Below are 26,329 nucleotides of genomic sequence, written 5' to 3'. Positions count from 1 at the left end.
TACTGCATCTTTATGTTTGTTTATACTTCTCTTGACTCAAATGGTGCCATATACAGTCTGTAAGTGTATGTGTAAGTTTTGATATTTAAAATAAGTACATTTATATTTTTATACAATGTAAATATACACACACACATTGGCATCAAGATATAGAAGGCAAAATGTTTTAGACACTGAAAGAGAAATTAGCTGAAACACAATGGTAGAAAGACACTTCAAGTAGGCCAAAAAATAAGGATGGGATGATCTGAATATTTTTCCTTTTATGGATTGTGCTTTTGGTTGAAGTCCAAGAACTCTTCACCTAGGCTAGATCCCAAAGACTTTCTTGTGTTTTTTTACCCTTAAAAGTTTTATGGTTTTTATGTTTTATACTATTTTTTAAAATCAGTTTTGATATAATTTTTGTGTGTGGTGTGAGATTTAGGTCAAGGCCTTTTTTTTTAAGATAAAGTTTTAACTTTTGCCCATTGAAACACATGGATATTTTAAATAGCAATAAATGGAATTGATAAGGGTGTAAAATAAAAGGCACATAGAGTAGTTGCAAATACACATTGATGAAAACAAGTGTGATTCAATATTTGCATTTTTTGGATTTGTCCAAAGATAATTAATCCATAGACATAAAAAACATACATAGAATAGAGTTGACTGAAGTGTTATTACAGGAAAATGCTGGAAACAATCTACATGTCTAGTATCAAGATGACTGACTAGTAGAATAAAATACTTCACGTTTAGAATTATGTGTAGTCATGTGAAAATGTGACTATCTATTAAATGAAAAACAGGCTTCAAAACATTAAGCACAATATGTTAATAGTATAGAGATTACAAGTGATTTTTATTTTCTCCTTTGTGTTTTTTCCTATATTCCTATATTGAGTAAAGCATAGAACAGTTTCATGTTTTGTTGTGGTTACTATTTATTACTGTCTTAGTTTTTCTTTCATGACTTTAAAAGTATTGCAGCATTTTAAAGTTGTTCTTATGAAGTGGAAAAGTATGTAGCAGACTATATCTCTGACTAATGAAAGTTATAAAAACATATTAATTTAAATATTACACATATAATTTTAATTATAAAATAAATCCACCTATATGTACTAAGACAAAAGATTTTTTTATTCACTAAATTTTAGGAAAGAAGAAAGATATGAGAAAATTGTCTCATGGTTGCTATTTTTAAGGGATAGCTCAGGGCTTATTATTATAACTACTTTATTACTTTTTTAAAAAAGTTTTTTAATGTTTATTTATTTTTGAGTTGGAGACAAAGCACAAGTGGGGGAGGGGCAGAGAGAGAGACACAGAATCTGAAACAGGCTCCAGGCTTGGAGCTGTCAGCACAGAGCCTGACATGGAACTCAAACTCATGCACCATAAGATCATGACTTGAGCTGAAGTTGGATGCTGAACAGACTGAGCCACCCAGGCTCCCTACTACTTTATTACTTTAAAAAAATGTATTTCTTACTTTATTCAAACTGAGTCATTTACTTGTGGGGTAAAGAGGCAATGATACAACAAATATGCTAGAAATATAGAGGTGCTCAATACAGAGAAAGATGCTCTATTGCAACTGTTGCAAGATTACATCTAGGTTAAGCCAGGTATACTTTTAAACTTTATTCAAGATAAAGCTACTTTTTTGGATTAATCAAATTGGGTCATACACTTCATAAGGTAATCTTGATTACTAAGTAAGTTTTTTCTCTGCTACATCTTTCAAAAAGATAAATACAAAGAAAACATCTCAGGTTCTAAAGTGTTTAGCTAAGGACTTTGGTAGCTAAGTAATTTAAATCTCTGCATAAGGCTATTAAAAGAAAAAATACCATATCATTGTGTGTGTGTATTGTATATTCACACAGATGAATGCATATACATAATGTTATAAAATGAGATAAATAGATTATGTTTCATGATTTCTGTTTTGGAATATGGCCGTAAAATTAAGGAATAAGAATTGTAATGAGTAATGTTTGTTTAGAACAGCTTTTTTAACTCTTGATAAGAAAAAGGGGGAAAATAGGAAATTAAAAGGATCTCCATTTTTTATAGATTGGATAATATATAGAATATATTGATAGTATTTTACTGATACATAGAAATTCATAATGCTGTTTTTTATATTCATAGACTGGTTTTTATATTCATAGATTGAAGTAGATATAAGATAACTTGCAGTCAGAAAAATAGGTAAAAACTTTGAGCTTTTCTAAATAGAGTGAAATTTACTGTTTGAGTATTTATTTGCCTTCCTTTTCCCAAGTCTGTTAAAGGATTCTTTCTTTCCCTTCACTTCTAAAAGGCTTCATTTAAGTCCCAAGCAATTTGGGGATTCTGTTAAGCCAGATAAGAAGGAAAGAAAAGGGTGAGAAAGTAATTTCTGTGGGACTTTTATAGAGAGGGTATCTGGGAAAACTGGGATGTGAGGGGAAGGTACATAGAGGAAAGAAGGGTTTCTTTATATCTGTAAGATCATATTCTGAGCCAAACTCGAGAGTTGGATGCTTAACAAAATGAGCCAGTCAGGCTCCCCAGAAAGAAGGATTTTAAAAAGTATTGTTCAAGAAATGACAATAAGGAACTTAAGTTATTATTATCTTTTTTATAAGAGAGAGAACATGCAAGCAGGGGAGAGGGACAGAGAGAAGAAAAGAGAGAATCTTAAGCTGACTCCATGCTCAGTATGGAGCCCATCATAAGGCTTAATCCCACAATCCTGGGATCATGACCTAAATTGAAATCAAGACTTGGATGCTCAACCAGCTGAGTCACTCACGTGCCCCAAGAACTTAAGTTATTTTGACATTAGTTTTCAGTTGCCATCAGGTTCTGATCACAACACAGCTTGCTGAGACAACATGAGTTAAAGATTTAATAAAACTTGGAAGTGTCAACAGTTGTATATCCACACACAATTGAGATGGGGATATGAAGGGCAGGAGAATATAATCTAATCTGCAAGAGGAAGGTATTGCCTTCCACATTCATTTTTTTCCACATTCATTTTTGTTGTTTTTAATTTTTGTTGATCAAGATACACTTTTTGTTAAAGAACAAGTTGCGTAGATGATTTATGATTTACCACCTTTTATCATATGAACAACAGGTATATTTATCTTTTCTCCTCTGGAGCATTGAATTTTATGTTGGCTAGGGGGATGGGAACATAGGAAGGAGAAGTGAAGTAAAAATTGATCCAGTATGTTTTTCAATATGAAACAAACTTGGCAAATCCATAATTTTTCTCTTTTTGACCTATAGTCCATCATATTCTACTCTATACTGTTAGCCAAAGGTTTTCTTTTACTTTGTCATTTTCTCTTACTGGAAATGCAGGAAATAGTCTTTAAAGTAAGTAGATGTCAGATCAAGTTCTCTAAAATTTTAATGATATCAATCAACATGGCAGTTGTTTTTTCTCTTTTAGCCTTATTTACTAATACTCAAAATTAAATTTATTAAGACATAACTGGTAAAATGATTCCTAGAATATCTTTGACATAATAACTTATAAGAGAATGGTCTTCAATATTATCTGTATATGTAGTATAACCATCACATCACATCCTGTTTCTATACATAAATGTCCAAAACAAAAGGAAAAAGGAAGAGCAATTTTTATAGGCTATCACTGATACCTCATATTTTGTTTTAAAGAATGTTTTTTTTTTATTTGACTGGGTTCTTTGCAAAATTTTTGGCATCATCTAGTTTAAAATACCTGACATTACTTTAGAGCAGAATTAATTGGTCATGTAGGTAAAGTGATCTCTCAGGGCTTTTCAAACGGAACCTACAGTGTAAGCCTAATATTTCATAGATTAGACAGATGGATTATCAGTGTTTTTGTTTGCATTCTGTGAAAACAGAAATTGGAAAAGTAAATTGAAAATGTAGAGGTTTTACATTCAGTTCTGCTAATTGAGTTCTGCTTTTTTCATTGGTAAAATGACTTTGTAAATGGCATCAGCTATCATTAGCACTTAAATTATTTCATGAAAAAAAGGAAATCTCATATTTAGTAAATTAGATATCTTGAATTCAGAACTATAAATTATTTCATGAAAAAAAGGAAATCTCATATTTAGTAAATTAGATATCTTGAATTCAGAACTATATATACAACTGATGGCCTTGTCTGGAAAAATACATTAGTTGGAAACTACCTGTGTCTTGTTTTCTTGCAGGGAACAAATCACAAGACAGTGGCATAGCAGAAATGGAAGAACTTCCTGTACCACATAACATCAAAATAAGCAACATTACCTGTGATTCATTCAAGATTTCATGGGAAATGGATTCAAAGTCAAAGGACCGTATTACACACTATTTCATTGACCTCAATAAGAAAGAGAACAAGAACTCCAATAAATTTAAACACAAGGTAAAATATTAATACATACATATTCATTTGTATCTTAAAAACTTTAGAAGTATGAGGATATTTTAAAAGGAATAATGTTCTATTAATTATATGACATGTTTGACATTGGAATAATAAAAATTACATGTCATTTTAAAACCCTGTCCTTTGGGCGCCTGGGTGGCTTAGTAGGTTAAGCATCTGACTTTGGCTCAGGTCATGATCTCATGTTCGTTAAGTTCGAGCCCCACATCAGGCTTCTGAGCTATCAGCCTGAGCCTGCTTCAGATTCTGTATCTCCCTCTCTCTGCCCCTCCCCAGCTCATGCTGTCTCTCTCTCTCTCTCTGTCTCTCCATCCAAAATAAATAAACATAAAAAAAATTTAAAAAACCAACCCGGTCCTTCTAAGTGATTTTTTTAGGAAAATGAAATGTCAAGTATACTTTTTAAATATAGTTTTTCCCAGAAAAGGTAAAATCATGACTCTCATATAGACATAAAAATGAACATATGTTAAAGATCTAACATATTAATGAAGTAACTGATAGGGTGTTTCAAAGGATAACCCAAAGAATATGCACAGTTGTAGATCAGGATATTGAAATAAATGTATAAGTAGAGGCAAAACTGGTTTGGGGTCAGGAAGGAGCAAGAGCCAGAAAAGAGGGTTGGACAGAATCAATTTGCATGTATTTAGACAAGATTATCTACAAATTACGTTGTTATAAAATAGCTTCCACAGAATCAGAAGAAGGTAGCCAGAAGAGTGTGCTATAAGCAATGCATAGTTTTCATCAAAGCACACATTTTTCCCTATAATAACTTTTTAAAAAAATTTTTAATAGTTTATTGTCAAGTTGGTTTCCATATAACACCCAGTACTCATCCCCACAAGTGCCCTCCTCCATGCCCATCACCCCCCTTCCCCTCTCCCTCACCCCCATCAGCCCTCAGTTTGTTCTCAGAATTCGAGTTTCTCATAGTTTGCCTCCCTCCCTCTCCCCAACTATTTTTCCCCTTCTTCTCCCCCATGGCCCTCCATTAAGTTTCTCCTAATCCTCCTATACGTGCAAACATATGGTATCTATCCTTCTCTGCCTGATTTATTTCGCTCAGCATAACACCCTCAAGTTCCATCCATGTTGCTACACATGACCAGATTTCATTCTTTCTCATTGCCATGTAGTATTCCATTGTATAGATAAACTACATCTTCTTGATCCCTATAATAACTTTCAAAAGAGGAATGTAACGTAGCTTATAAACTTCAGGTATTTGTAAAATATATTAGGACTGAAAATTGATTTAGTTAGTCTATTTTATGGTTTGAAAATGAAAATTAACCATTAAATGTCTTAGACATGTAACACTTTTCTGGTATTTATTCTTATAGTAGTCTACTTATCACATATCTTTTCTGATACATGTCTCTCTACATATACATCAGAGATAATATATTAGAGAAAAATATCTGGTTTAAGTATTCTTCCTTATGTTTCAGTATTTTCACTGATAAAATTGATACTAAATTTTTATATTGATACTAAATTTTCACTTCACAAATGTTTTGAAAGAGCTGTCTTATCTAGCCTGGAAATTATGCCTTTTACCAAATGCACAGTTATATACATTGATGATAGATGAGAATTCTATGTACAGATAAGTGTGAGAGAACAAGATTGATAAGTCATTATTCTAAACATGTTCCAATTTTGATTATGCTTTCCAGTTACAGATATCCTCTTTGCTAACATTTCCCTTCTTGAAGTACTTTTGAAATATTTCCTTGAAGTAGCTGAAATATTTAATGTTAAATGACGATTAGGTCAAGATTTGACCCGCTTTTCTTTATTCCACACTTAGAAAACCATATATTTGGAAATTTAATGAATATTCAACTAGCAAGTTTAATTACCTTATTAATCGCTGTTTGGAAATACCTAAACACTTCTGTGACACATAAGCTCCATGCTGAATACAACTCCAATACAACTGAGGCAGATATTACCTCTTTTGTGTATAAAACCGATTCATTTGTCTTAAAATAGTTGTTTTTAAAATGTGCTCTCCGTTCACAAATAAAATATTTAGTATTTTATTTTTATTTATATGGGCTAGGCTACTCTGGTAAAATTGACTGGTAGTATAAATTAAACAAATATATTTCAAAATACAAAAACCATTGAATTGTATTTGTCATGTTTGAGGTTTTAGAAGTTTTGTTTTATCATTTAGTATTGGAGTATTTCATTTTAAGGTGCAGATATAAGGAGCATACAGAGAAGAACAAGACTCGAGAAAACAGGAACCTAAGTACATTTATGTCATTAACTAGCGGTATGACCTTGGGCATGTCTCTTGATCAAGTTGGCCTTATTTTTTACATCTGGAGAATATGATATTTGAATATAATAATTATTAAATATCTTTAAAAATTAAAATTCTTTCATTAGCCAGGAACTGAAAAAGTTCCTCCAAACTGTTTATAGTTGATTCAAGTTATACTGCTAAATTAACTTATTTCTTCCATTCCTGCTTTCCTCCATTCCTTCCTCCCTCCTTCCTCCCTCCTTCCCTTCTTTCCTACCTGCCTTCATTCCCCTTTCCTGTTTTTCTGTCTTTTTGTCTTAGGATGTTCCAACAAAATTGGTGGCAAAAGCTGTTCCTTTGCCAATGACTGTCCGTGGACACTGGTTTTTGAGCCCAAGAACTGAGTATACAGTAGCAGTACAGACTGCCTCAAAACAAGTTGATGGTGATTATGTTGTGTCTGAATGGAGTGAAATTATAGAATTCTGCACAGCAGGTAAGAACAGAAAAATACAGAAAAATATTTAATATTTAATAAATATACAGAAAAATATTTAGTAGTTCCTAAAAAGCTAATTACATATTAAAATATTTTTCATTATAAGGTGATATAAATTGCATTGATTATTTTTGCATTGCCAATAGCACTGTGTAACAGAACAAACTATAATGTATTGGTTGAAGTGAGCTCAGATGGCATTAAAACAATTCTTTGATGCATAGTTTGAGTTTTCAAAATAAGAGCTTTGCAAATAAAATTGGTATAGTTTGAAAATATACTCAGCACATTTTAAGCTTCATTTTGAGAAGGAGAGAGAGGTTTTTTGTTTGGTTGGTTTTTTTTTAATTTTCACCGATATTGAAACAAAGAAGCCAGGAACATCTTTCTCCAACTTAGGGGAATGGATGATCTTAGGGGAATTACAGATCTTAATGACTGTACCTAGCAGAAGTGTTATTCGATTTTTCACTTGAATGCTGAAAATCTGTATCTAAACTAGTGTCCCGTGTGTGTGTGTGTGTGTGTGTGTGTGTGTGTGTTTGCTTCATTAGAAAGTACCTTGTACCCATTTGGCCTTTAGATATCTGATGTGGAGAGCCCATCCCCTTTGATCTTGAACTATACTTTAATATTTCATTAGATGGAAATGTTACCATTTATCACATTCATTTACCTGTTAATTCATTCTTTAAGAAACAAATATTTAGTGCACACTTAAATAGGTGCTGAAGTGATATAAAGACATCTCTACCTGAATACATCTGTCATTCTCTCCTTGTTTCTTAGAATGGGGCTTTGTTTCCCCTTTGTACATGTGATTGTTTCCTCTGAAAAATTATAGAGAGAGGCTAAATGTTTTTTCAGCATAAAGGAGCTTGAAGAAAAAATCTTAAAAATTTACCTCAACTATTGTAGGTTGGTCAGAAATTTTCCACAACTGAGGCAACCTACAGATAAATCATCCATTTTTCCTCTTCGTAGCCTCACACATCCATTATCTTCCCCCTGTAGCCTTACTCAGTACATACTTAGCTACAGTACATACATATATACTCAGTACGTATTCTCTCTATCTTGTGTTATTTCCTAATCTCACACTCAGTGTAAAACGTTTCCTATGGATATGTTAAATGAATAGAGTTTTAATTCTGTTATTTTGATTTTATCTTCAGTTTTTTTTATTAGGAAGTTACTAAGGATTATAACATCCTTAATTGCTAAGGATTTCAGTCTTTAAGAGCAAGGAAAATAGTATCTTTCTGGTACCATATTTCTTCTTATCTAAGATACTGATTATAAGATCCACCGTTTTATATATCACTAAGGAAAAATACTATCATTTAAACTATGAAACAGTGTTTTCATATCATAGCTATTGTAGGACTCATGTCAGAGAAGCTAAATGTGAAGAAAATACATTTTCATAGGCACCTGGCTGGTTCAGTTGGTTAAGCATCCAACTCTTGATTTCAGCTCAGGTCATGATCTTATAGCCATGAAATTGAGTCTGCTTAAGATTCTCTCCCTCTGTCTCCCACTGCCCTTCCCTTGCTTGCATGCATGCATGTGCACTATCTCTCAAAATAAAAATTAAAAAAAAAACTTAATAAAAATGGCTCTTCAGAACTTAAAAAAATACATTTTGGAATAGATTAAATATGGTATTAATCATAGTTAAGTTATCAGTGATGAAACAGTTGATTTTTATATTGTATTAATAGTGAGTAACATTAATAGTAAAGAATTCTCATTGACATAACTTTTATATATATTTAATGTGTTATATTAGAATTAATATATCCCCTCAGTTTTGTTCCTGAATTAAAATTTCTCTTTGGAGTCTACCTCATGTTTACTGTTTTTGCTGCATTTCTTTCCACTTACTTTCATTGTCTCTTACTAGTGAGGTTTAATCTAAGCAAGACCTGTAAGAAGACATAGTCTTTTATGACATTGTTTTAATACTTGTTATTTTCCATTAGGCGGCATTAAGCAAAATTATAGTATTTGTCCAATAAAAAGAGCTATAATTTACCTGCTAAAATCTGCATTTGACATTAGGGAAAGGTGTAAAATATTTCCTCTTTAGCTTAAGGAAGACCTTTGGCATTTCCAGTTCAGAAATACCTATCTGTCCATAGATGCATACACACATTGACTCTATCATAATCCACTCTTTTATAATCTACTTAACATTTTGAGTACATGTTTTATTTCTATGTATATGAAGGAAAACCTTTTGTCTTCGTATTTTCATTTAGAGGGTCTCCCTGTTGGCTTTTTCACTTAACTACATCTCTTAAGTCTTCCAAGGAGGTTATGGGTGAATAATAAAATGCCAGCTTTTAAATGTGCTACAGTAGTTTTCTACAAGTTGTTTTGCATTTTTATTTTTTTTTTTGAGTAAAATCTAAAGGGAACTTAAGCTGTTTAAAGTTTATTGTTTCAGTTTTATCAAAATAATTCAGAGACTTTTACCTAAGCTTTATCAATAACCCTGACTATTAAATTTTGAGAAAGTTTTTTATATAAATTGTCTTCTAATCTGGATAGCTAATCCACTCAGCATTTATTGAACATATACTGTGTGCTATGTGCAGTGCAAAATACTGAAGTAAAATAAAATAGATGCCACCAGCTAATCTATTTCTAATGTAGTCTATGTCAGAGATAAGACCTTGTGCTTACCCATAAGTCACAGTTATCTATATATTTATATGTAAGTTTAGACTGAGTTCTTTGAGAGGAAGAATATTCCTTTTGATCTTGTAACCTGATTATTTAATTTTGTATGGTGCCTTCTACATCATATGTTCTAATCTAAATAAATGTTTGTGAGCCAGTAAAGCAGTCAGGAAACAAACTGCTGCCAGGAGCAGTCAACTAGGTTGATTTTATTTGGAAAGTCTTGTAATTTTTATAGACAAAAATTTTTGCTTAGATTTTAGTAGAGGAGTTTGATAACAGTTCCCAATTTTCAAAACAAAAAGTTGGTGAAAAGATCAAATTAATTGGAGAGAAACTTTAGATTTTCAAGAGTCATGTGTATCTGAAAACCACCAACTAAAAGCCAGAGACCTGGTCTAAATTACTAGATATATGAACATTTAGCGGTTCAAACTGTGATAAGCCTCAATTTCTGCAATTAATAAAATGGTCATATTTAATCTACCTTGCTAACCTGATGGATTTAGAGTAAATTAAATGAACATCATTATTGCTACTCTTTTAAATTCTATTTGCTACAGATTGCCGGCTAGAAAGTTCTTATATTTGACTTTTCAGTTGATCAAGAGAAGCTAGTATCTAGTATGGTGCCAATTGACATCACTTGGGTTATGCATAGTCTGCATTCCTTACTTAATGTTTGTTTCAGGATTTTTAATTTCAAAGAGTAAAACAAATGCATGAGTATCTTGAAAATAAAACAAAACACATTTTTATAGAAAGAAAAATGTCCCACAGAAATATAATGAATTTTTTTCAGTGCAATTTCCTATTAACTAAGATAAATGTCCTAAAGGTGATTTTTAATAATCTCCAATTATTAAACATGTAGTTGACACCTTTGGTAATATATTTTTAGTAAGAGAATTTTTTGTTGTTATTTTCAGACTATTCAAAAGTTCATCTAACACAGCTGTTGGAGAAGGCTGAAGTGATTGCAGGACGGATGCTTAAATTTTCTGTTTTTTATCGTAACCAACACAAAGAATATTTTGACTATATTCGGTAAGAATAAAAAAATACAGTGATTTGCTTGACTAAATGCCATTCTAATTCTAGGCTCAGGTTTCCCTTGAGTCTAGTTCTGTGAAATACTAATTTTAGTTTCCTTTCAAAATGGTTACTTATACTCTTTTACTTCCCAGAATAACTGAGTAGAAAAATTCAGATTGTGGGATTTTTTTCCCCACAGTACTTACATTCATTTCTGCAATCATTCGTAATACCAATTCTTGTCAATTTAAGTGGAAGATCTTTAAGCTCAAGGGCTTAGACTGTTGACCATTCATGTACAAACCCCTCTAAATATAAAATATATAAAGTGACCTAAATATTCTCTTCTTATAAATCGCTTTAAGATATTGGAAATGAAGGGTGAAAGGTAACATTCGTGAAATATGGTTAATCTGGTGGGATTTTCAGGCTTCTAAGTAGAGATCTCTCAGCCATGATCATGAATTAATTATTCATGAAAACAGTCTGCTTTGTTTACTTTTGAATTCTGGTGTTCAACGAGTATTTCTAAGGTAGCCTATATTTACCCCAGAAAGCAGTTTCTGGGAATTCAAAAGAAATCTATGCTACAGGGAATTTTAATACTTTTGTATTTGTAGAAGAACATTTCAGGACACTAAATAGATGTATGTTTTAAAATAAGACTAAGAATTTTAAAATGATAAATGCTATATAGGTTCTAAAACTTTTACATAGTAGTCTCTATAATGTGTCATTTTTTAAAAGCATTGGTCTCACTTTAAATTTTGTAAGGGATTATATATGAAAAAATTTAGGAAGTTTTGTTGTTATTTATTTGTTTCATACATCTCTAGTTTTCTTAAATCAGAATCATGGTTTTAGATTTAAATATGCTCCAAGCTGTGGAAAAATGCAAAGGGAATCAGAGAGAAGTGAATTTAGGCATCAGATTTCATCAAATGAAATACTTTGCAATATCATGTTGTTTTAATACATTTTGATGCTGAAAAACATTCCTGCCTAATACTTGAATATCTTATAAACACAGAGTTTAGTTCTTAATTCTTTTAGCTAGTAAATTATTTACCCTGAGTCTCTGTAATTCATGGTGGATGCCATTCACCTAATTTAGAGAGTACAGATATAACACAAATTATTGTTTCTGTCAGTTGTGAATAGGAATGACCATATATATTGAACAAGAATATATATTTTCTTTAGGCATAAAAACTGAAAACAAAAATGATCTACTATTGTTATTTTCTCTAATAAGAAATACATGAATATAATAAATACATCTTTGGTACAGTTTAAATTCTTAGAATATTGCCACTGTGTATTGTAGGTGGCCACTGGAGGTCAGTATTTCCTTGATTTTCTCTGCCCTTTGGGTGGAAAGTAGCCTGTTTTCATGTCCTTAGATTCTAAAATTTGCATCACCTGTTGGCAAAAATTCTTCCAAGACTGAAAACAAACGATAAAGACAACTTGGAAAAAGTCATTGTATATGTTGTGTAATTGATTCCAGTCTACTCGTACAAAAGACTTATTTACTTACAGGGAATTTTACATTTGTTGGAGTTTCCATGACAGTTGTAAAATCCATGTAAATTATATATCCTGATGCAGTATATATAAATAAATATATTTCTCAATACATTGGGTACAGTTCTTCAATATTGCTTTATTAAAACGCTTTATTAAAAAATAGTAGATATTAGCTTCAGTGGACCTTGATTTTCTTTTTAGGTAATGAATTCTAATCAGGACCCACTTCCTTTATCACAAGCCCATTTAAAATAATCATCTTGTTAGTCACAGTGCTTGAATTTACTTACCTGATGAAATACTTTCCAAGTCATTATAAATTATGAAAAAGCATTAGGTAAATTCTGACTCAATCCATATAAATTGAGCTCATTTTGACCTCTCTAGAAATAAATTTCTAAGCAAATCCTGTTTTCCTTTACCCCAGGTCAAAATACCACTTTCTCTCTTACTCCTTCAGGTTCACGAGGTAGCGTCATTTCTAGACAGATGTTGGGATTCCTGGTGCTTTTAGGTGCTAGATTGTACATCTCATAGTTGACGTCTGTCACTAATACATAATTTCCTAGTCCAAATTCTTGTCTATATATTTTCTGTTGTTATTTTTTCATCAGTTGAATTTATAGATTCATGGTGGACACATATAATATTGATATTTACTTTTTGTTAATGAGAATGTAACTGTAACAAGGGTAAGAATTTTGAGCCAGGACCAGATGCTAAGTATGACTAAAAGCTCTGGACTTTATATATAAAAGAAACATAAAAATCTGAAAGGTGGAAGAAGACTGAAAAGTGGAGAGAAGATAAACCACTTAGAGACGATGGGACTCAGTGGACAACACAGTGATGAGTTCCCTAGGTTTTTTTTTTTAGCTCTTACATTCTGGACTGAGTGCTAAAGAAACCAGAAACCCAAAAATGCTGATGGATACAAAACAAAAAAACAAAACAGAAACAGAAACAAACAAACTCAGAAAGTCTGCTTTATTCACCCAAATGACCAGGAAAGGAATAGCCTTGAATACAGAAAGCTTTTAGACATTAATTGCCCTACTTCAGTTAAACACCGTGGGGGAAAACTGTTTTTCCATCCTCACCAGCCAAGGTCAAGTAGGGATACTTCTACCTTCTCCCACCTGTAAGGAAGCTCTCCCCTCTTCCACCTCCTGCTGGAGTGGTGTCAGAGAAAGTTGAATCAGAAACTGGGACTTATACTCCCCACAAGTGGCAATGTTGTACCTATCACTGTCCTCCCAAGGGTGGTGTCACAGAAGGCTACCAGAAACCAGGACTTTTCACTGCAGCCCAGGAATAAGGTTTGCCTCTGCATATCAGTGAAGTCCATGTAGGGAGCAGTACTGAGAAATCTTCTCCCTCTTCCAGGTAGATTGTATTAGCAGAAGCCTAGTGAAAGCCTATACTCTTGGTCTGCCCAGTCGTTGAGGCTGACTGGTAATCGTAGACTTTTCTTCCCTAACAGCAATGAAATGACACTCATCCATTTCTCATGCTGATACATAGTCAAAAGAGGCCTGCTCAGATACCTAGATTTAAATAAGACCTAGTGTTATAATAAGACCTAATACCCCAAAAATCCAAGATAAAATTGAAATACACTCATGACACCAAGAATCAGGAAAATCTTAACTTGAATGAGAAAAGCTGATCAACAGATATCAATCCCATATCTTAGCATTATCTGACAAGAATTTTCAAACAACCACCATAAAAGTTTTTCAATAAGCAATGACAAATATACTTGAAACAAATAAAAATAGAAACAGCAAAGATCTAGAAGATATAAAGAACTAAATGGATATTGTAGAACTGAAAAAAAAACTGTAAGTAAAAATCTTGGTGGATAAACTAAATAACAAAATGAAGGGCACAAAGGAAAGAATCCATAAACTTGAAGATAGAACAATAGAAATTACCCAAACTGAATAAGAGAAAATTAATTGGAAAAAAAAAAAAAAAAGAGCACAGCTTCACAGACATGTAGGACAAATATCGATATTAGTAGATCTAAAATCTAATACTGATATCATTAGAGTCAAAAGGAAAGGAGAAAGAGGGTGGAGCTAAGAAAGTATTCAGAGAAAAAATAGCTGATATGTTCCCAAATTGAGCAAAGGACAGAAACCTAAAGATTAAAAAAGGTAAGTAAATTTCAAATAGGATAAACCCAAATAAAATCCGTTCAAAGACACTTTATAAATTTTCGAAAATTGAAGACAAAACAAATTTTCTAAGTAATCAGAGACAAAACAGATAACTCATCTATAGGGGGTAAGCAATTTGAATAACATTGTCATTGGAAACCATGTAGACCAGAAAGAAGTGACATAGTATTTCTAAGTTCTGAAAGAGAACTGTCAACCCCAGGACCCTATATTTAGTGAAAATATCCTTAAAGAATAAAGGGGCATCAAGACATTCTCAGATGAAGGAAAATTAAGGGGAATTTGTCACCAGCATATCTACCCTTAAAAGAATGACTAAAAGAAGTTTTAGTATTTTATTTTGCTTTATTATTTTATATTTTTTATTTTATTTTATTTTTTATTTTATTCATCATAAGTGTACTCTTTAATCCCATCCCCTATGTCTCCATCCTCCCATGACCATCCCTTCAATAACCATCAGTTAGTTGTTCTCTATAGTTAAGAGTCGGTTTCTTGGTTTGTGTCTCTTTTTTATTTTGCTCATTTGTTTTGATTCTTAACTTTCACATGTGTGAAATCATGTAGTATTTGTCTTTCTCTGATGGACTTCATTTAGCTTTATATTTTCTAGTTTTATCCATTTTGTTGCAAATAGCAAGATTTCATCCTCTTTTTAGCTAAGTAATATTCCATTGCATACACCATATACACCATATCTTTTTTATCCATTCATCTGTCGGTGGACATGTGAGCAGCTTCCATACTTGGCTATGATATATATTGCTGCAGTAAACACAGGGTGCTTGTATCCCTTTGAATTAGGATTTTTGTATTTGGGTAAATACCCCAGTAGTGAAATTCTGGGATCATAGGGTATTTCTATGTTTAACTTTTTGAGGCATCTCCATACTGTTTTCCACAGTGGCTATACTAATTTGCATTCCCACCAATAGTGTAAGAGGGCTCCTTTTTCTCCATATCCTCACCGACATTTGTTTATGTTGATTTTAGCCATTCTGACAGGTATGAGGTAATATCTTATTGTAGTTTTGATTTGCATTTTCCTGATGATGAGTGATGTTGAACACGTTTTCATGTGTCTGTTGGCCAACTGGATGCCTTCTTTGAAGAAATCTCTGTTCATTTCTTTTGCCCATTTTTGTTGAGTTGTATAAGTTCTTTATATATTTGGATACTAACTCTTTATTGGATATGTCACTTGCAAGTATCTTTTCCCATTTCATTGGTTTCCTTTTCATTTTGTTGACTGTTTCTTTTACTGTACAGAAGCTTTTTATTTTTATTTTTATGTAGTCCCAGTAGCTTATTTTTGCTCTTACTTCCCCTGCCTCGGGAGACATATCTAGAAAAATGTTTCTATGGCCAGTGTCAGAGAAATTATTGCCTGTGCTCTCTTTTAGGTTTTCATGGTTTCTGGTCTCACATTTAGGTCTTTAATCTGAGTTTACTTATGTGTATGGTGTAAGAAAGTGGTCCAGTTTCATTCTTTTGCATTTAGTTTCCCAGCACCATTTGTTGAAGACACTGTCTTTTTCCCATTAGATATTGTTCCCTCCTTTGTCAAAGAGAAGATTAACCCATATAATTGTGGGTTTACTTCTGGGTTTTCTATTCTGTTCCATTGATCTATGCATCTATTTTTGTTCTAGTACCATAATGTTTTAATTACTGCCACTTTGTAATATAACTTGAAATCTGGAATTGTGATACCTCCAGCTTTGTTTTTCTTTTTCAAGATTGCTTTGGCTATTTGAGGTCTTTTGTAGTTCTATACAAATTTTAGAATTGTTCTAATTTTATGAAAAATACACTAAATTTATAGATTGCTTTGAGTAGCAAAACATTTTAACAATATTTGTTCCTCTAACCCATAAGCATGGAATATCTTTCCATTTCTTTGTGTCATCTTGAATTTTTTCTTCATTGTTTTTAAAGTACAGCCTTTCAGATTTTTGGCTAAGTTTAATATTTTATTGCCTTTGGTGAAATTGTATATGAGATTGTTTTCTTAATTTCTCTTTCTGTTGTTTCATTATTAGTGCATAGAAATGCAGTGGATTTCTGTACATTGATTTTGTATCCTGTGACTTTACTGAATTCATGAATCATTTCTAATAGGTTTTCGGTGGAGTTTTTAAGGTTTTTTTAAAGTTTATTTGTTTTTGAGAGAGAGAGAGGGAGAGAAAATGCAGGAAGAGCAGCGAGAGAGGGAGAGAGAGAGAAAATCCCAAGCAGGCTCTGCACTGACAGTCCACTGACAGTGAAGAGCCTGATGCGGGGCTCAAACCCATGAACCATGAGATCATGACCTGAGCCGAAACCAAGAGTTGGACACTTAACCAACTGAGCCACCCGGGTGCTCCATTTAGGGTTTTTATATGTAATATATAGTATATATAGTGAGAGTTTTACTTCTTCCTTACCAATTTGGATACTTTTTAATAGTTTGAGAAGAATGGGTATTAAGTCTTCTTTAAACGTTTTGTAGAATTTGTTTGTGAAGTTGTCTAGTCCTGGACTTTTGTTTTCTTGAAAGGTTTTTGATTATCATTTTGACTTCATTGATGGTAATAGGTCTGTTCAAATTTTCTATTTCTTCTTGCTTTAGCTTTGATAGGTTATATGTTTCTAGGAATTTATCCATTTCTTTTAGGTTGTCCAGTTTGTTGGCACATAAGATCTTTCACAGTTGTGTGTATTTTTGTGGTGTTGGTTGTTATTTATCCTCTTCCATTAGTATTGTGAATTTGTGTCCTCTTTTTTTCAATGAGTCTTCCTAGTGGTTTATCAACTTTGTTAATCTTTTTGAAGAACCACCTCCTGGTTTCATTGATATGTTCTGTTATGCTTTTTTAGTTTCTATATCATTTATTTCTACTCTAATCTTTATTATTTTCTTCCTTTGCTGGGTTTGAGTTTTGTTTTTTCTTCTTTTTATAGCTCCTTTTGGGGTTAAGTAAGATTGTTTGAGATTTTTTTTTCTTGCTTCTTGAGATAGGCCTGTATTGCTCTAAACCTCCCTCTTAGAACGTTTTGCTGCACCCCAAAGATTTTGGACCATTGTGTTTTTTTTAAAGTTTTTGAAAAACGAAGGGAATTATAATAGAAGAAATTTTTGGAACATCAGGAGGAAAGAAGAACAGTAAGAATAAAAATGTGGGGTCCAATTGGAATGTCATACATCATTTATTTTTCAAGTGTCTTCTACTATGTGACAGACTGTTTCTTGGTCTCACTTTGAATCTGTATTTTTTAAATAAGCTTCCTTGGTAGTAGAATTTGAGGCTAATTGCTGTTCTAAAGTCAGGGGAGATCTTGGGCACACCTCACTTATCCAAAGTCTCTTTTAGTAAAAATATAACTACCCTATGTAGCAGTAGCACTACTAGGAGTTTGTCTAGAGGATACAGGAGTGCTGTTTCATAGGGGCACATGTACCCCAATGTTTATGGCCACGCTTTCAACAATAGCCAAATTATGAAAAGAGCCTAAATGTCCATCAACTGATGAATGGATAAAGAAGATGTGGTTTATATATATAATGGAATACTACTTGGCAATGAGAAAGAATGAAATCCTGCCATTTGCAGCAACATGGATGGAATTGGAGAGTATTATGCTAAGTGAAACAAGTCAGTCGAGAGAGACAGAATATCATGTTTTTACTCGCATGTAGAACTTGAGCAACTTAACAGAAGACCATGGTAAAGGGAATGGGAAAAGATAGTTACAAACAGAGAGTGAGGAAGGCAAATCATAAGAGACTCTTAAATACAGAGAACAAACTGAAGATTCATGGGGAGGGAGGTGGAGGAGAGGGGAAAATGGGTGATGGGCATTGACGAGGGCACTTGTCGGAATGAGCACTTGGGTGTTGTATGTAAGTGAATCACGGGATACACTGTATACACTGTATGTTAGCCAACTTGACAATAAATTACATTTTTAAAAAAAGAATAGAATGAGAAGAAGGAGAAGAGAATAAGAAGGAGAAGCAGCAGCATGTTGCCTGGGAACTTTCTCATGCCTACATAGTAGGTTGTATTTTTCATCCCAAGTCTTTCTGGTCAAGGACCCAACAAGAAAGAGAAGGGGCATTTAGTAGGAGTTCTTGAGAAAATTTGACAGAAGCACCATTCTCAAAGTTATAGGTAGGGTTAAGGCAACTAATAAGGAATGCTAAAGCAACCAAGAACTATCAAGAGTTGGAAAGTTTTACTATTCTTGAAAAGGGGGACAGAGGACACCTGATAGGAGAAATAGAGACGTGGTACAGATGAATTCACCTACGTAAGAACCACAAGGTTCTGAAGCATGGAGGAATTAGAAGACAACACACTCAAGGCTTTATTCCCTCCTCTCCTAGATATGCTGGTGCCCACACTGGCAGAACTGAAATGTAAGGGACCAAGGGAGGATGAACTGGATGATAGAGTCCCAGCCCACAGTGGAAGGCAAGAAGGATGGAGAATAGAACTGGGGGAATGGTAAAGGAGGAATAACCAGCTCTGTTGTAAGAAAAACACAAGAGAAAGGACCTGATTAGCAAACAGTACCCTGGGGGAAAAAAACCTAAAAAACAAAATAACACAAAACACTTTTGTGCCAATATACATGGACAGTACTCAGGACTAAATTTATGGCATACTTTAAAGAAACATCCAGTATATTTAACTAACCAATAACGTTAGTACAGTTTTCTCTTCAAAAAGCTACTTCTAAAACTCAATAGGTGGGGTGCCTGGGTGGCTCAGTCGATTGGGCATCCGACTTCAGCTCAGGTCATGATCTCATGGTTTGTGGGTTCGAGCCCTGCATGGGGCTCTGTGCTGACAGCTAGCTCAGAGCCTGAAGCCTGCTTCAGATTCTGTATCTCCCTCTCTCTCTGACCGTCCCCTGCTCACGCTCTCTCTCTCATTCTTCTCTCTCTCAGAAATAAATAAAACATTAAAAAAGAAAAGTTTTAAAAAAATCCAGTAGGCATATAATAATGGATGTGATTTCAGTTGTAAGGTTTCTAATTCCAGTTTGGTTTTTCTGGCCAGGGAATTTATTATATAAAGACCTCCAAGGTTTGTAGACCATTCTAGCATTAAAGCACATAAAAGTAAAGTAGGTCAAAAAATGGATTCTCCTTGATCTGATAGTAGGATGATTCAGACTTTTAGACTGTCCACCACTAAAATCTTCATATAAATCAATAGCTTTACTACTATTATATCAAGAAGTGATCATTTCTTTTCTATTGCAGGGAACATCATGGGAATGCTATGCAGCCATCTGTCAAGGATAACAGTGGTAGCCATGGCTCTCCTATCAGTGGAAAATTAGAAGGCATTTTCTTCAGCTGCAGCACTGAATTTAATACTGGGAAGCCACCCCAGGATTCCCCTTATGGAAGATACAGGTTTGAGATTGCAGCAGAAAAACTTTTTAACCCCAATAGTAACTTATACTTTGGGGACTTCTACTGTATGTACACTGCTTATCATTATGTGATTCTTGTTATTGCCCCTGTGGGATCACCAGGAGATGAATTTTGTAAGCAGCGCCTTCCTCAGCTAAATTCCAAGGATAATAAATTTTTGACCTGCACAGAAGAAGATGGGGTGCTGGTTTACCACCATGCCCAGGATGTCATTTTAGAAGTCATTTACACTGATCCTGTGGATCTTTCTCTGGGCACTGTAGCAGAAATCACTGGTCATCAGCTCATGAGTCTGTCTACTGCAAATGCAAAGAAAGATCCCAGCTGCAAAACCTGTAATATCAGTGTTGGACGTTAATGCCCACTTTTCTTACGCAGTCCCTTTTCTTCCCTTAGGAGCATTGATCCTCTGTTGTCCATTTTCATCACCAGATGTTTTCCACTGAAGCATGCACATGCCGCTATCACCAAAAGCAAACTGCCATTTTTCAAATTCCATTCAGAGCCATTTTAGTGTTTCCTATTCCCTGCCCTTCCCATTACTTTCAATGATGAAAGTTCTCCTCTGACACTTTATTGCCTAGATGCTGCAATGTTTTTATTTTTCCTTTATGCCAAACATAACAAGACAATTATATAAACGCTTTAGCAAAACACAAAATAACAGCTTATAAATGGTGTTTAAATATGCATTCATTTTAATCTACTGAACGAATATTGGGATAACTCCAAACCGCATGAAAGGGTGTAATTGCAGCATGAGTTAAATCTTGAAGCCTAGAATTGTCAACACTTCCAACTTGTTGTTTGACAGTGTTATTTATGTTATTTATATTAGCTAACAGGAAACAACTATTGTGTTTCAACATAATAAATATAATAGAAAAATATTTTATTTGTATTGTTGTATAAAATATTTACAATCATATAGAATATATAGAGTTACATTTTAATAGCAATTGTATACATGTCATGAAACCATTTCCCTTATCAAAGATGTAGTTTGTAAACTTCAAATAGTTGTGTATCTGTCCTGTTACAAGTAGATGACTTCAATTAAACAACTTTATGAAGGACATCATTCTGGTTCATAAAAGTTATAAAATACCAGGTAAATACAGAGTAGACAATAAGCCTCTGAAATACTCTACTTCTGAAAGTCAATATTCTTCCCAACCAAACTATATGAAAATGTGAATTTGTTCAGCATCTTGCTTAAACATTACAGAAAACAGAAATACAAACATGGTTGTTACAAGAGAGAAAACATTGACCTCTTATTTTTACAAAGGCAAAAATAATAAATGTGTTTTAATACAAAATAACACAAAACTATATGCACTAAAGTTGATGAAGCAAACAAAATGTACAGGCTTCTTTTCCAAGGTGTCTTAACAGTATACAAATTTTGTGCAAGATGAAGAATACCTACAACTCATGAGAAAGCTTTGTGACTTTACAAAGTATAGACCTTGGAACCTTAAGAAAAATGCATATTCCCAATGGAAAAATAGTTATATAATCTTATAGTAAACAAAAAAGGTAGCAATCATAACTATGATCACATTAGATTATATACTGCAGACCATGAATCTATCCCAAAATACCTACTTTCAAATTTTAATACAATATTTTATTTTAATATAAACATCTGTCATTATAGACAAAGTTAATTCAGAAAGTACATGCTATCAGAATGAACTTTGGTAACCAGAAATGTAAAATCTCAAATAACTGATAAAATAATGTGCTATTTTTATATGGAAATAAAAAATTAGCAGTGACACATTCTAGTATGCTTTACTGAATAGCCTAGCAGACTTAAGGGAAAAGGTAGATTTTTTTAATCACTTAAAAATCTATTAGAAGTTTTAAATAAATTAAATTCTTGCTAGCCATATTCCTGCCTACATAAAAAGAAAAGTTTCTTTTCCTCCTCTTATTATTTTTTTAAAAATCATGCTCTTTCTCATATATTAACATAAGCAATTTTTGGACACAAAATAGACTTTTCCTAACAAGTGGCCCACTGAACAAGTATTATTTAGATTTGATAAAATATTAAGATATTTTTTGAAATAATTATACTGACCATGTGTTTTCTCCTTGGCATGGAGCGAACAATATTTTTTTTTCCAATTATACTGTTACTTATTATATTTCCCCCATTTAAATCCTCCACCCTCATTTATAATTACATTTGCCATCCCTTCTTAAAAATAGCTCATATTACCACTAAAGTGCTTCAATTTTCAGAATGTCAAAACTACTTAGCAAGAATGGCAGTGGTAAAGAAACTTGGCCTTATCCTTGTTGAAATACTTCCTGAAACTCAGATGGTTTTGGCCACATCTTGCTTGCTGATGAGGACCTCTAATAGTCTCAGTTTGGCTTTTATGTGCTTGTATTCATAGTACTCATCTGCCATTGGTATCCTATCTTCCTTTTGTGGACTTCTGCAAAACAGGAAAGACTCTCTATTAGCTCATAATAAATTCAGTCATTAAAAATCCTTTTATAATTTTTACATGAGAATGTACAGGGTAGATATTTCCACTTAGTTTTTCCATCATTTGTTTTTCAGCTCACCTTCCACCTTCACACCCTCCCTCTTTCATGTGCTATTTGATTTTTATATAATAGTACCCTTTGAGAACTTGAATCTCATAAGTGTTTTGCAAATATATAATCCAGTGCTGAGACATAACAATGGAACAAGTAAAAAGGTCTGAGGGATAAAACAAAATCCAGAACTCAAGACATTCTTTATCTAGTTATTCTACCATTATTCATGCCAAAGTCCCATACCTGTGCAGAGTGTCCATCTCTGACAGTGAGAATTGTTCAAAATTCAACCAAAAAAAGCTACAGAAATTAATAGAATTTATAAATTTATTGTGATAGGGGAAAAAAGGCTCATTGGCCATCTTGTAAACATGAAATATTTCCAAGTTTTCTTTTAATTATAATACCTATTTCTGCCAATGTGTAGTAGAATCAAGGAGATGTTCATGGATTGAATTTATGGGAGTGTGAATTGCAGTGGGTTCTCTTGCACACTAATTCTAAGCTACACATCTGACCAAGCATAGTTTATACATATGCATTCTAACTACTGTGTATTCTTGCCATTTACTTTGAAGAATGTTTGGGTAACATCTGGAGTTAAAACTGTGTCCTACCCATAAAAATAAGTTGCCAGGATATGTTTTATAAAGGGTAGTAATTGATTCAGGATCTTAGAAGGCCTTTGTCTCCTTGGTTGATAAGATGACCAATTGCTTTTAGAACATTTTCACTCATGACTTTGAAATTCATGGGGTGGAAAACAGATGAAGTACTACTGTTGCTACTGAAAATAAACACTAATATTAGTATGGCTGAATCTAGGTAAATAGCAAGCATTTAATGTTTTACCTATAGTCCCTTCTATTTTCCCAGTACTGATAAAAGAAATACCTCTCACAAATTAAAAAAAAAGTGAATGTATAAAGATTTCCTAAGAATGTAGTTATCTACTTGTGATACACCCTGGAATTTCTAGTACAGAACTCAGAAGAGTACACAAATCTATAGACAAGGTTTCTATTAAACATTGCCTAAATTATTTAACAATTGCTTGCCTCCGTTCTGTGTTATGCTTATGTTACCCAACCTTTTATCTGGGCATTTAATACCACCTTAACTTCTATAAACATATATAAGTGAAGAAACGGTCTAATTTATAGAGAAATACTAGTAATCCATCATGTAACTTTTCCCTGGTCCTGCACACTACATTTTGGCTCATAAAGCAGAGTGCATTGGCCATAATGAAAATTTTTGCTAAGTATTTTCTGAAGCAACTTTCCTGTTATGTAAAGCATGTTAATGTGCTTAATACAGTTCCTGGCTGATAACTGTTAATGTCATATCTATAAGATTAGTCCTCTTGCTTGGCAAATATTACCAAGAACATTTATAGTAACTTAAACTTTTTAGTACTCTATTTGCATGGTTATTTTACCTTATGGATAGGATTAGGCTTTCCTAATAAAATGTTTTAGGAAAAAAGATTAAGATTCATATTTCCTTAACCATTCAACCCTTTGACTTTAGTTGTGATCTACTACCACTTTGGCATTTAATTTAAATATATTATCACAAGAGGGCCTAAAACCTCAGTCAAATATAGGCATATCTGAAGTGGGGTTAGGACTCAAAGGTACAGTAAATTACTATACATAGAACATCACTAACTTCTCTGTACATCAAAAGGAAAAGGCATGCCAAATACCACTCTCTAGTGGCAGTCCTCCGTTAGGCAGGACTACTAGCACACTGGTGGGTGAGGGGGATTCTCAAAGTTTTAGACTCCTAGGTTCATATAGGTAAAAAAAAAATTGTAAATATAGAAGCTTTATGGAAATTCTGTAAAGGAAAAAAATGGAAATAGGAAAAGAAAATGAAAAATTATGTTTTATAATCTAAATTTAACAGCCACATAACATTTTTCACTAGATTAGTTAACAACAGCAGAAAGGTACAGTTGGAATCCAGGTAGAAAACAAAGTGAGTTACATCTGTATTTGCTGAGTAAAAAAAGTTTGGCTTAATAGGTCAAGTCCTAGTGTACCACTCTGGAGGACTGAAATGGAGAAACTGCTAAGAGATGAGTAGATGAAGTTTTCAGGTGCTTTAGAAATCAGGTCAACCCTCAGTCTGCTGAAATGGAAGGGATTCAGGAGAAGCAGATATGTAGATGGAGAGGAATATCAAGGGGCCAGTGTATCACTGACTCCCACCTCTGCCACCTTAATAACTTTGTGACTTTGAGAAAGTTACATCTTATTATTTTTAATACTGACATCCCACATGACACCTAGAACTTCCCAAAGTATTCCAGGAAGTCCAATCATTTCATCTTACAACCATGGAAGCTGGCTTAGGATAGCCAAATGATTTTTCTTCTTTCTCTTACATAGATCAATAATCCTTAATCTCATGATATACATAAATACAGACACATACACACAAATAATCCTTCATCTCATAATTATATATATATATATACATGCACACATATATAACACAAATATAAATACATATATAAATTGTACTTATAAAATTATATATACATTGGCAATACACCCAAATTTAGAGGAAACTAGGGGAGCCTGGGTGGCTCAGATGGTTAAGCGTACGACTTTGGCTCAGGTCATGATCTCATGGCCTGCATCAGGCTCTATGCTGACAGCTAGCTCAGAGCCTGGAGCCTCTTTTGGATTCTGTGTCTCCCTGTCTCTCTGACTCTCCCCTGCTCATGCTGTCTCTCTCTCTCTCTCTCAGAAATAAATAAAACATTAAAAAAATTTTTAGAGGAAACTAATGGAGTGCATAATGAAACTTGGGTTGACAAAAATAGACAAATAGAGGATATGGCTAAGCATTTATTTAAAGAATAGAGAGAAGAGCTATGAATGTTAGACCAAACCATGAAAATAAATAATTAAGGGTAGATCCTGAAGTTTAAAAGTTATATTTAAAGCAAAGGAAGAATTGTTTAATGAACTAGGGAATAATTCGTAAAACTAACCAAGAACAAATAAATTATATGGGTTAAAAAATCAAATAGATTTTTTAAAGTTTTAGATAAATCCAATAATTATAAAGAAATTTGTTAAGCAAAGTTAAGGATTTTTAGAATTCATCTTTTATTTTTTTAAAGCCTGGTGTCATACATCCTCCCAAAAAACATACCTAATAATGGCAAATATTAGAATGTTGCATTAGATCCTGAGTCTCAGTCACTATTGAAATTATTTATATCTTCTATAAAATCACATTGCTGCCAAAAACTGCAGCTCATTCTTAACAATAGTTCCCTAGAAAATACTAGCTTAAAAAAAAACTTTGCCCACACTTACCTTCCCGTTTGTTTAAAAAACTGTTCTTCAAATTCTCTTAAGGCTTTCCGAAGTCTCTTCTTGTCAGCCCTAGTTTCTCGGAGATGGTCAAGAAGTACAGGCCTATACCAAGTAAAATACAGATTTGCTGTTACTGAACTCTGCATTATTGAAACATCAAGACAATTTATCAATTCATCAAATCATATTATGATACTGATGGGTAGCCTAAAAGAGTATCTTTTGAATAAATATAGTATATGTAGAGCCTAATCATAGGGAAGCATATAAGCAGAGGATGAAAACAATGTCATAGGAGAGGAGAAGGGAGGAGACAAGCTGACTGAGTGACTGAATCCATTATAAAATGTGGTAGGGTGCAGCGC

The 26,329-nt window shown here is 33.2% G+C and overlaps 2 protein-coding genes across 6 annotated transcripts in view; one reads left to right on the top strand and one right to left on the bottom strand.

The window, feature by feature from the left end:
• PHYHIPL (phytanoyl-CoA 2-hydroxylase interacting protein like) overlaps nucleotides 1-20,948 on the top strand; it is a 79,121-nt gene extending 58,173 nt beyond the window's left edge. For 3 of the 4 annotated variants that reach the window (XM_039220225.1, XM_039220227.1, XM_039220228.1), the window contains exons 2-5: nucleotides 4,203-4,399; nucleotides 7,011-7,185; nucleotides 10,806-10,923; nucleotides 19,882-20,948. In XM_039220225.1, coding sequence (XP_039076156.1) covers nucleotides 4,203-4,399; nucleotides 7,011-7,185; nucleotides 10,806-10,923; nucleotides 19,882-20,416 — 1,025 coding nt within the window. In that variant the 3' untranslated portion in view covers nucleotides 20,417-20,948. Of the gene's footprint in view, nucleotides 1-2,358; nucleotides 2,381-4,202; nucleotides 4,400-7,010; nucleotides 7,186-10,805; nucleotides 10,924-19,881 lie in introns of those variants that run through there. The other variant, XM_039220229.1, reaches the window with a different exon arrangement.
• A 1,049-nt stretch (nucleotides 20,949-21,997) lies between these two features.
• FAM13C (family with sequence similarity 13 member C) overlaps nucleotides 21,998-26,329 on the bottom strand; it is a 155,061-nt gene continuing 150,729 nt past the window's right edge. For both annotated transcript variants that reach the window (XM_039220231.1, XM_039220230.1), the window contains 2 exons: nucleotides 25,965-26,066; nucleotides 21,998-22,514 (listed from right to left, as the gene is read on the bottom strand). In XM_039220231.1, the coding sequence (XP_039076162.1) occupies nucleotides 22,391-22,514; nucleotides 25,965-26,066 (226 nt within the window). In that variant the 3' untranslated portion in view covers nucleotides 21,998-22,390. The remainder of the gene's footprint in view (nucleotides 22,515-25,964; nucleotides 26,067-26,329) is intronic.

This window comes from Hyaena hyaena, unplaced genomic scaffold (assembly GCF_003009895.1).
Source record: "Hyaena hyaena isolate Hyena2069 unplaced genomic scaffold, ASM300989v1 scaffold_875, whole genome shotgun sequence".
Classification (NCBI taxonomy): domain Eukaryota; kingdom Metazoa; phylum Chordata; class Mammalia; order Carnivora; family Hyaenidae; genus Hyaena; species Hyaena hyaena.
Note: the sequence above shows the minus strand (reverse complement) of the source record. Positions and strands in the feature narration are given on the sequence as shown.